At 49.3% G+C, this 11,687-nt stretch overlaps 1 protein-coding gene across 1 annotated transcript; it reads right to left on the bottom strand.

Moving 5' to 3' along the window:
• Positions 1-754: 754 nt before the first annotated feature.
• Positions 755-11,286, bottom strand: DNAJB4 (DnaJ heat shock protein family (Hsp40) member B4). Its single transcript, XM_083157820.1, has 3 exons — positions 10,927-11,286; positions 3,977-4,551; positions 755-1,598 (listed from the first exon to the last, which is right to left on the bottom strand). Exons 1-3 carry the CDS (start codon positions 11,135-11,137, stop codon positions 1,368-1,370), a joined length of 1,017 nt encoding a protein of 338 aa, XP_083013946.1. The 5' UTR covers positions 11,138-11,286; the 3' UTR covers positions 755-1,367.
• Positions 11,287-11,687: the final 401 nt, after the last annotated feature.

Here is an 11,687-nt window from a genome sequence, read left to right as displayed (position 1 = left end):
GACGTATGCCCATTGGCAGAGCTAGATGTAAGCCGATTGGCAGAGCTAGACGTATGCCCATTGGCAGAGCTAGATGTAAGCCCATTGGCAGAGCTAGACATATGCCCAATGTCAGAGCTACATGTATGCCCATTGGCAGAGCTAGATGTATGCCCATTGGCAGAGCTAGATGTAAGCCCATTGGCAGAGCTAGACATATGCCCAATGTCAGAGCTACATGTATGCCCATTGGCAGAGCTAGATGTATGCCCATTGGCAGAGCTAGATGTAAGCCCATTGGCAGAATTAGTCAAACACCCATAGGCAGAGCTAGCTATATCTAGATATATGCCCATTGGCAGAGCTACAGGTACGCCCATTGGCTGAGCTAGATGTCCCCCCACAGCAGGGTTAGAGGTACACCCAGTTTGGGTGCAGGCAGGTTTGGGTCATGCGGTCATACACATCTCCTTCGCACCTACACTTACACCCGATGGTGCAGAGCTGAGTTGTTACGCGATATACCCACATAGCAAATCTCAGTGAGGGCAGCCATATAAATCCAGACCACGCAGAGCTGCACGTGGGCGGAACTACACCTGTGTCTTCTGCACCTGTGTAACCTACACCGATACTGGGGCCAGATGCACTAAGCTTCAAAAGTGATAAAATAGAGAGTGATAAACAACCAACCCATCAGCTCTGCCTGACATTTTTCAAACACAGCCTGTGACATGTCAGGCAGGAGCTGATTGGCTGACTGTTTATCACTCTCCATTTTATCACTTTTGAAGCTTAGTGCATCTGGCCCGTGATAAGCAGCAAACCAACCATGAGCGCATCTCGAGTTGCCGATGTCTAAAAAGACACAATTATTCTGTGCAATGTATGCCAGGCGTATTCTTTACATGTGATGTCCTGCACGGGGGCAGGTCACCAGCACCCGGAAACTACAGCTGTATCCGGAGTCCGGGCCGCTGTACAATATAGTCGGGGGATGCTGTGGGGGCACCACTGCCATGCTACTTGCTACAGGGTGCCGTTCCACGTACCTTGCCAGACAGAAGAGCAGGAAATGGGGCGGGTGACAAGCCTCTGCACTGGATGCCCATACCTAGTGCCATCACCGGCGGAGAGTTTGGCCTCGTTGCCTATTACCGGCTATATGCCAGCTTCCTGAATACAGCGCTACGCTAAGAGAAATGCTGATATATATAACACCCGTCATTAGTAAGCCTGGGGCACAACAACTGGGGCAAGACATGTAATAGTGTACATACACTGCCCACCCTAATACTGCTGGGGTAAGTATACACCGCCTGACACTGGTATATCTGTACACCCACTTATGCTGTAATAATGCGCCAATGGCCGAGTCTGGAATCTCGCTATATGGGCAGGTGCCGCTTCAGGATCTCCTTGGATGGCTGTGGAATGCTGTCTGGGAAAATGACTTCAAACTCCACCAGCAGATCTCCGTGCTGATCGGGGTTCTTTGGAAAAGGGAGTCCGTACCCAATAATCCTTCGTCTCATCCCCGGTTTAATAATTTCATTTATAGTCATTGGGATACTCCGTCCCTCCAGGGTGGGCACAGTGATGGCACATCCGCACAGGGCCTGGAACAGATCATAACAGGAACCGGGTCATATTGAGGATATTGCGGTGACAATGACAATCAATCATTTGTTTGGGACGTCGCACATTCTAGACATACTGTCACTGTAAAAGGTTTTGGTTACCCAGCTTGGAGTGGCCTGGGAATCCCATTGGCCTTAAGTATGTGTAGGCCCCTATGGGGTAAATTTACAAAGATAGTATGCAGATTCTATCTAGTATCTTCTAGAGCAGGGCTGGGCAACACCGGCCCTCCAGATGTTAATGAACTACACATCCCAGGATGCTTTGCATTAGTTTTGCTATGTGGCCATGCTGAAAATGATACAAGGCATGCTGGGATGTGTAGTTCATCAACATCTGGAGGGCCGGTGTTGCCCAGCCCTATTCTAGAGGGTGAGACCCGTGTTCAGGGGCAGAGTAAACGGGTAACCCAGGTCATCCCGCACTACAGTGTCACGCCCTGGGCCTGCACTAAGGGGTCACATCCTGTGTCCGCACTACGGGTAATGCCCTGGGCCTCAACTACAGGGTCGCATCCTGGGCCTCAACTCCAGGGTAGCATCCTGGGCCCACACTAAGGAGTCACATACTGAGCCTGTTCAATGGGGTCACTCACTGGGCCCCTGCTATGAGGTCACGCCCTGGGCCCACACTGAGGGGTCATATCTTGGGTCCATACTAAGGGGCCACTCCCTGAGCCCCTGCTATGGGGTCACTTCTGGGGCCCCTGCTATGGGGTCACTCACTGGGCCCCTGCTATGAGGTCATGCCCTGCGCTTGCTAATGCAGCAGCTGCTTCCTGACAGTTTGACCCCAGAACGTAAGGCGAGACAGTCCAAGACACGCCAGCCTTCACACTTATTGATACCACTTTGTCAACCTACCCCAGATGGTGTAATGACCTAATGACCCTGTCGACCTTGATGCATGTCGACCTTTAGTGGTCGACCCAATGCATTTCGACCTTAGTGCTGTCAACCTAAGGACTGTATACCGACACAGCAGCAGATCTGTAGCCCGCGTTCTATACTCTTGTATCTGTTATCACACATTCCAGCTCTCTTCAGCATAAGGGGGCTGCAGAGGGGGTTTGTGACCAATGACAGAGTCAGCAGTGACTAGCAACTCACTATGACATGAGTGGAGAGAGATCTGTCCTAGTTCACCAGTGTGCCCTCCATCTTTCTTTCTTGGTGCCCTCCTAACAGCTGGAGGTCAGTGGCCTGAACCTCCAATGTCTCTTGGAGATACACAACTACTGTAAGTGTACCACACTCTTCCACACACATATACAAGGTTACAACAAAGTCATTTGATGTGTATGTAGCCATTGTCCAACCTTGATAATGGTGCCTTGCTGCTCCGCTCTAGTTCCAAACAGCAAGGTGCTCATATGGACCATGGCCTTTTCTAGTTGACTCGGACAGATGCGTATTTTCGGACAGGAACCGAGTGTTCTTAGCCCCGCCTACCGTATGGATCGCTCACACCGTCCGGATGCGGTAAGGCACCGAACGGACCGCGAGTGGATGTTTAATGTGAACACTCCCCCATCTGTGGGAACCTCCCCCATCCTCCGATGGTCACCGATCATCGAATGCTGGACCGAGCAGTCAGACAGCACCGAGTGCTCCAGACCACTCGGGCATTTTTCTGAATGAAAGCAGAGATATGGGCGGGCAGCTGGCATCCGGCTATGTCAGCTGTCCGCCCCCCAGACGTGTGTCACGGCCGCATTACCATACGTACGCCCAGCGTTTTCATAGGAATGCCCATGAAACGCGGGGCGTACGCATATGGTAATGAGCCCAAACAGCCCTTCACGCCCCTCTCCACCCCCTGCTCGAATTGTTCCGTCCGATCATTTTCTGTACGGAATTCACGCCGTATTCGGACATGTGCAGAAATGCCTCTGCACATGTGCAAACACCAACCATCGGCCGTCCGACCGAACACGCAGTCGTCCGACTCAATCAGAATAAGGGCCCATGTGTATTGGATCCTACAAAACATTGACCCAAGAGTGTGGGTGTACATGTGCTTAGTGCAGAAAGGATTGGCCACGTGGTTCTTATCTGCCTCCAAATGTAATGTTTCTAAGTCGTAGTGTTCATTCTAGCACCCTGCACCTTTCAAAACCCATGCAATTCCTCTTCCCTGCCTGTGGTGTCACTCTCTGCTGTGGTGCCTTTAGCGCAGTTTGGTCTGTATCTGAAATACAGATCAGCCTGTGCTAGACTTCATTCATAAAACAACCCTCAGAGGCTGTATCTATGTTTAGGGGCGATAAATGGGGCAACAGCGAACATAAGGGAAATCAGATTGTATGTCAAAAGTAACCAGATTGTAGCAATAAGTAGCAAATGAAGATTCGTACCTCCCGCAGGTTGATCTCTAAGGGACAGACAATGTTTGAACCATCTCTCTTAAAATGTGAATGAGGTTTGTCTTTAATAACGAAGACCACGTCGGCAGGAATGGCCATGGGTGTCTCGTCTCCCTCCTTAGGGAATGTGATTTTGGTACCTTCTTTCCACCCCTTCTTTATCTCGATGGTAAGGATCTTGTCCTCAGTCCGTGCAGATCTTCCGTCGGGATTCATCCTCTTCCGGGAGATCCGCATCCTCTTGGTGCAGCCGTGATAGATCTCTTCCAGAGACACCCTCAGCTCATGGATAATCGGGGGGTCCTGCTTGCGTCGGATCTGATTGCCAACCTGGTTCTTCTCTCTAGGGAATCCATTCATGCCGAAGCTGGAGAACGAGCAGAATGGGTCGTTGTCCAGCTCCATGTCCTCGTCGTCCCGGCCTCCGGGCATCCGTCTGCCAAAGAACATTTCAAATGGGTTTGCTCCCCCGAAAAAGGCTGCAAACGTGGCATGCGGATCACCGTGGAAACTATAGTGGAAGTTGCCTTCGTGTCCGTTTTGTGCGCCAGGTCCCCCTTTAAGCCCTATAGAGGCAATAACAAAGAACAAAGTCATCACTGCGAGTTCCTGACAGGAACCTAGAGGCATAGCAATATCACCTAAAGTTATTGGTTCCCATAACACATAGGTTGTGAAGTAGTGGCAGGAACAAAGATTTAATACTTAAAAAAAACATATTTAGTAACTTTCCCCAAAATGTGACCCATCAATGCTACAGGCAGGGACAATATGAATCAGCTTGAGCCTATTCACATTCTGGCTGCAGGGAGGAAGACAGAGAATGCTGCACTCTGATTGGTGGATATCTCCGGCCTCCCACCAATCAGCATGCTTACAGCTATTAACATTGTGGCTGCAGACAGGTATTCAGATAGACAATGCTGCACTCTGATTGGTGGATATTTCCAGCCATTCAGCAAATAGCATGCTGCAATCCCTTGTGCTTAATGGCAAATCGGGGGCATTATTACCATGCAAGTACAGTAAGAGATGCAAACTGATCTAATGAATCAAACCGATTGTAAAATACGGTAACTACTGAAAGTAAATCTTCCATCTGACACATCTGTACTCTACATATAAGGGTGCACTGCACATATTTTGCATAGGCGTGCAACTCAAAATATATAAAATGTTGAAATGCAGGTTTGCCGGCCCGGCTCTGCTCATGTATCAGTGGAGAATCATACTTGCCTACTTTTGAAAACTAGAATCAGGGAGATTTCAGCAGAAAGCACCTTCAAGGGGGGCGTGTCACACTCGGCTAAAGGGGCGTGTCTAGTTCCAAATATGGGCATGTCTCGCTCCACATATGGGCGTGTCTAGCTCCAAATATGGGCGTGCATGTCTAGCTCCACATAGGGGCGTGTCTAGCTCCACATAGGGGCTTGTCTAGCTCCACATTGGGGCCTGTTTAGCTCCACATATGGGCATGTCTAGCTCCACATATGGGCGTGTCTATAATTAAATACTTGTTGTTGTGAGATATTTATATAAAACATTAGTAATAATATATTTTGGGAATTTTTCAAGCATTGTTTAATACTAGCATTGCCGCCTTTCTTGTTTACAAATGTATATTCACTGGGATATTTATTTTCTTCTCACTCAGCAAAATATGATTCATGTGATGCATATGCAAAAAATTCCAAATGCAATTTGACCTTGTGTGAATTCATCCCTAAGCATAGAAGTATGTTTTTGGTGTATTAAATGCTATCTTATAGTGAACAATGTATTAAATGCTATCTTATAGTGAACAATGGACTGTCTGCATCTTGTAGGCACTACCTATATTTATTGGATGTGCTATTTTCCATATCAATATAGCATTAGCCTAATCATTATGGAAACTAGATACTCTAAATCAGGCATGACCAAACTGTGGCCCTCCAACTGTCCATCCCAGCATGCCTTGTCATAGTTTTATCATTCCCTAATAGCAAAACTGTGGCAAGGCTGGAGAACCATAGTTTGGCCATGCCTGCTCAAAATAAACAATTATCAGATAATTTACAAAACTTCTAACCCTAAATCACAATTCAGCAGCAGCACGCTATGGATAAGTGCACACCAGTACAGATAATGAGATGTAATTTGTAGCTGTTTTCCTCCTGTTAGAGGTTCCCAAAGGGGGGATAATGGGAGTCGCTAGCAGTGACTCCTGAGCAGCTGCAGCAAATCACAAGGATTACAGCAAATCACTGTCTTTGCAAAGAAACTATTTAGTGGCACCCCTGGTAGAATCTGAAGAATCCAGGAGATTAGAAGTACAGGTACTTGTGTATTATCTGGGCACCCGATTTTTTCATTGCATGCCACTACTTAAGGCATGCGATGCGATGCAATGCAATTTGATGCAATTTTTCATTGTAAAGACCCAATTTTTAATTGTATAGTCAGCCATGGGTGATTTCATACCCCCACTATCCAACTACGCATGGAGTTGATTTTATATAGTGTGACGAGCGCAGCGAGCCACCGAGCCCGATGCGTGGTGAGCGCAGCGGATTACTTTACATGTATTCTGCATCCCCTCGCTGCGCTCGTCAGGCTTTGGGCACGGTGGCTCGCTGCGCTCGCCACACTATATAATATCGACTCCATGCGTAGTTGGATAGTGAGGGTATGAAATCACCCATGGGTAACTATACAATTAAAAATATGGTCTTTACAATGAAAAATCGCATTGCATGAATTGTATGCCACTATATTGCATGCAATGCGATGCGATGCAATACAATGACAAAATCGGGCGCCCAGATATTACACAAGTACCGATGTACATTATAGGGCAGCAGGAGATTTATGTAAAAATGGGAGCCTCCTGCAGGATTTTTTAAATAAACAAAATGTGTTTGGGACATAAGTAGCGCAGCACAGCCCAAATGCGCAGAATGGTGTAAATATCCCTCCAGCAATTACTGACACTGCCAGGGACATCGGAGACAAAACCCAACATGTGGCCACAGCCCTGGCATTTCCTAGAATAAATCCAGCGTGGGTGGCAGGGATGGGAAGAGGGCATTCCACAGGCGCACAGCGAGTGGGCAAAGGTTTTATATACAGCACTGGCCTGGGCACACAACAGCTGAAAACCAGGTTGGTTTCGCCTAAAAACCAATTGTTGCTCTAAATCTAGTAGGAATCTTGTCAGAAAGGTGTCCGGTGAAACTCGAATGAAAACTAGATTGTACAGGTGTGTACGCGCCCTTAGTGTGTGCGGCCTTAGTGTACTTGGCCTTAGTGTGCAAGGCCTTAGTGTACGCAACCTTAGTGTACGCGGCCTCAGTGTACGCGGCCTTAGTGTGCGCGGCCTTAGTGTGCGCGGCCTTAGTGTACGCGCCCTTAGTGTGTGCGACCTTAGTGTGCGCGGCCTTAGTGTACGCGGCCTTAGTGTGCGCGGCCTTAGTGTGTGCGGCCTTAGTGTGCGCGGCCTTAGTGTGCGCGGCCTTAGTGTACGCGGCCTTAGTGTACACGCCCTTAGTGTACGCGCCCTTAGTGTGCCTTGATGACCGAGGTTGGGAATGTCTGCACTACAGGATATAGAATAATATGTTGCTGAGAAAGGGCTTTTTACAGCTTACGAGGACATCTGCCCTCACCCTGCATGTACAGATGACGGCGGTCCTCGTTAACGATGGCCAGGCTGCAGCTGTAGTATTCCCCCCCCACACACACACACACACGTCGCTCCCTTCCCCGCCGGCAATGACAAGTGTGTATGCACCTGACGATTCCAGCTCACAACCGGGTCCCCGTCGCCGCCAATATTGGTGTCTAATGTGTATGGGGCATTGCGTACACAGGAAGGTGGAACGTGTGATGTCACCTATAGCTGTATATTGTACAGGGTTATAGTATATTAGCTCTATGGTTAAATGGTCGACAACTAATGGTCGAAAGTCAAAAGGTTGACAGGGTCAAAAGGTTGACAGGGTCCAAAGGTTGACAGGGTCCAAAGGTTGACAGGGTCCAAAGGTTGACAGGGTCCGAAGATCGACAGTGAAAAGGTTGACAAGGTCAAAAGGTCAACATGAAAAATGTCGCCATGAGGTTTTTTTAATGTGTCTATGTCGACTTATGTCGTCATGGACACTAAGTGTACCACGTCACCCTTGCATGCTTCGCGTGCTTCAGACTCGCTGCGCTCGGCACACTATTATATTTTCCCACCACGCCGTAGTGGATGGTAGGGTATGAAATACCGCCTGTCAGCACGTCGGCTCAATTTTTTTTAAATGCATTTTGACCTTTTTCATGTAGATCGCTTTCCATGTCGACCTTTTAACTGTCGACCTTTGGACCCTGATGACCTTTTTGACTGTCGACCTTTTCACCCTGTCGACTAAGAGTGAATCTATCATGAGCCCGGATCCCATTGTCCAGAGAAGCGTCACTGCTCCCTCTCCGGGCTCCCGGCCAGTAATGGTCCATGATGATGTCATCAGATTCTTATAAGACTATAATTACAAACAGCAACTTTCTGCCAGAAGAACGTTCCTGAGAAATATCCCAAATAAGTGTGTGGGCGCAGGACGGCTGAGTCTTCCTTAGAATGTCGCTGTTGCTGGGCCTGATTCAGCATGGATATGATAAGCAGCGTGTGGCTTGCAAGGCCAAGGATGCTGCCCCTCGCAGCGCAGTTCTCAGCATTGCCACCGCACAGATAACGGGGCGCCGTCTCCCCCATTTCCGGTAGAGATTCTGGGCTGCGACTATACCTGCACAGGAATTAGTTTAAAAACTGTCCAAAGGGGCTAATTCAGACCAGTTTGTTTGAGTCCGAATTTGTCCCCGATGCTCGGGGTTTGCGCATGTGCTATTATGCGCGTACCCTGGGAGCGTACGCCGGGCCATTCGCTCCGGGAAGGGAGCGGTTACAGGGGACACTGAGCGATTTATGGCGTTCCTATAATGACACTGGAGAACGCAGGCGTGGCGATGACTGCTTGGGGCGGGCAGCTGACGTCACATGACATACGGCAGATATCCAATGGAATAAAAGTAATTCGCTGATCAGCGATGACTTCTCTCCTGTCCGTCCGGTTGGGCGGCTTTACCTGTTCTCTAGGCTACGGTTACACGCAGCTTAGTGGACAAGTCTGAATCAGGCCCAAAGTCACAGATGAAGCACAACGTAACCTGACATTCGTCAAATCCACGGACGCGATTTGTACCCAGTTTTATATCCGATGATCCGACTTTGGGTCAACATGCGTTTGGTCGACAGCCAATAGGTTGGCCAATACTGGTCAATGGACAATAGGTCACAAGGTCGGCACTGGAAAAAGCGCCGAACTTTTGTTTGTATCGACCTCTTTACCACGAAGACCTTTTAACATGTTGACCTTTTGGACATCGACCTTTCAGGGTTGATCTAGACACTGTCGACCTAATTACTGTTGACTCTATGGTCAACACCCGTCGCCCACAGATGTAGGAACCTTTAGGGTCAGGAAGAGGGAGGGGTTATGTTTAGCCATTAGTAGTTAAGGTTAGGCCGAAGGGGCGGGACTGTGGGGGTAATTCTGGTTGATTTGAACCCGCCCTGCGAATGGTGGTGCGCCCGCCCCCTCGCAGCGTGTGCTCGCACGCAGGGCCTGCGAATGGAAGTTTAACAAAAACATCCATTTGCAGCCTGTGGGTAAACACCCGCATCATTCGATGGTGGCCGACCATCGAATGATATGGAACGTGCATGTATATCGAAGTGACTCTCAGGTCACGTAGCTTTGCGTTCACCCTCGGAAGGAAGTGGGCATCCGGTGATGGCAGCTGCCCACCCCCGGCACCGACGTCACGGCCCGATTACCATGGGAACGCCCAAGAAACGCTGGGCTTTCCCGTGGGTGCGACTATCCGCCGCCGCCCCACGCCAATCATCAGCAGCCCTGGCCACATGCACCCAGCGCACGGACATACGCAAAACAATGGTCCCCGCGAACGAACGCTGGCTGCGAACAGACCAGAATACGGTCTATGGAATGGGGTGTTAGGCTGCAGGTGGAGGTGGGTTAGGTTTAGGGTGCGAAGTGCAGGGTAAGGACTAGCAGGGAGGGTTAGGGGCAGGCTGAGGGGGGCTGCTATTAGGAAGGATTAAGGATAACCCCCCTGGATTATACCGGCTGCCTGTATATATGTTGCACTCACATCTGTCCCTGCCGCCGTTACTGTACTGTCACTGGGATACCCCCACCCAGCCCCATCTCCAGATGTTGTCCATGTTTGTACGTGTGATGCAAACGAAGTAAAAAAAGGAATCACGTCATTTGACTTGTCACATTGTATCTGAGCGATGGCAGCAGCTGCCCCGATACGTCCTGAGAGGAACGCTGGGTCTGACACATTAGGAGATGCCAGTCTCACCACCCTCGCCCCCGTCCCAGAGAGCCACAGCCCAAATGTGGGGGTCTCTGGGAGCAGGAAAGTCATTGTTGGTGTAGTCTGCTGCAATCCCACAGTTACCAGCCCCAGCATTCTGACCGTTACCCCTATAAGGACGGAGCGGAGTTCTCACAAAAGGGGGTTTGCAGATTTAAAAAGAAACGATCAAACGCAAATCACAACTGTAGCGAATTGTTATTGGCAGCTGATATACCATGTAACAGATAACCGGCTCGGCACCGGATCATGGACCGCTCAGTACCTTCACCAACTTTCTGGGTGCGACACATTAACCCACTGTCTCCCAAACTCCGTCATTACAGTCCAGGTTTTAAGGATATCCATACAGTCAAATCAATTTGCCAGAGGTTCTCATTTAAATCAAGCGCGATATCCTTAAAACCTGGAGTGTAACGGCAGAGTTTGAGTCTGCATTAACCTCGACAGCGCCATGCTGTCCCCAAAATGTGCAGCTCGGGAAGCGAACACTGAGATATAATCCCAATACGTACCCTCCTCCCCATATTGATCGTAGATCTCTCTCTTCTTGGGGTCACTCAGCACCTCGTAGGCTTCCGCGATCTCCTTGAACTTTTCTTCTGCCTGGGACGACTTGTTCTTGTCTGGGTGCCACTTCAGGGCTTGCTTTCTGTACGCCTTCTTTATATCCTCCTCCGAAGCCCCCTTCTCAATGCCCAGAATCGTATAGTAATCTTTCCCCATGTCACCCCTGTCAGCAGGACTGGAATGCACAGAGCCACTCGTTCGCAGTGGGAAGCAGAGAGTGTGTGTCCCCCCCTGAGCGGTCACCGGTCCATCCCCTCCTGCTCATATATAGAGAGATCAGCTCCTAGCCTCCCCATGTATGTCTAACTGCAGCCTGCAGAATTTACCAGCGCTTTCTAGAAGTTTTTTTTTTCTTAAACAAGCCAAAGCTTTATTAGATGTCAGGCGATGGAGGCCTTGCATAAATCGGGGTACGGCCCTCTCTGTGCCAGAGCGCAGGGGGGTAAAGCTAACACCAAAGTACAAATGAGTTGTGGGAAGCAGACCCCATACAAATCTGCAGTCACAGGGGGAAATATACTAATACACCGTTCTCACTGCTAGGCAAATTCCCGGGTCTAGCCTGTCGACCTAGTAATTTGCCTTTTGTTTTAACACATGTTTTTTTTTCAGTGTGAACAGGGGATGCAGTCATTTGGTCTACAGCATACTGGTCGACAGTCATTAGGTCGAAACCATTAGGTCGACATGGGAAAAGGTCGACATG

The sequence above is a fragment of the Crinia signifera genome, chromosome 8 (genome assembly GCF_055691185.1).
Source record: "Crinia signifera chromosome 8, ASM5569118v1, whole genome shotgun sequence".
NCBI classification, from domain to species: domain Eukaryota; kingdom Metazoa; phylum Chordata; class Amphibia; order Anura; family Myobatrachidae; genus Crinia; species Crinia signifera.
This window is presented reverse-complemented; position numbering and strand designations above follow the sequence as displayed.

What these genes read in the sequence shown, in the direction of transcription:
- DNAJB4 (XM_083157820.1), bottom strand. Translation starts at nt 11,137, where the DNA reads ATGGGGAAAGATTACTATACGATTCTGGGCATTGAGAAGGGGGCTTCG. An exon ending in CGATCAATATGGGGAGGAGG is followed by an intron (nt 4,552 to 10,926) that starts GTACGTATTGGG and finishes TTGCCTCTATAG; the next exon opens with GGCTTAAAGGGGGACCTGGC. An exon ending in TAGAGATCAACCTGCGGGAG is followed by an intron (nt 1,599 to 3,976) that starts GTACGAATCTTC and finishes GATCTGTTCCAG; the next exon opens with GCCCTGTGCGGATGTGCCAT.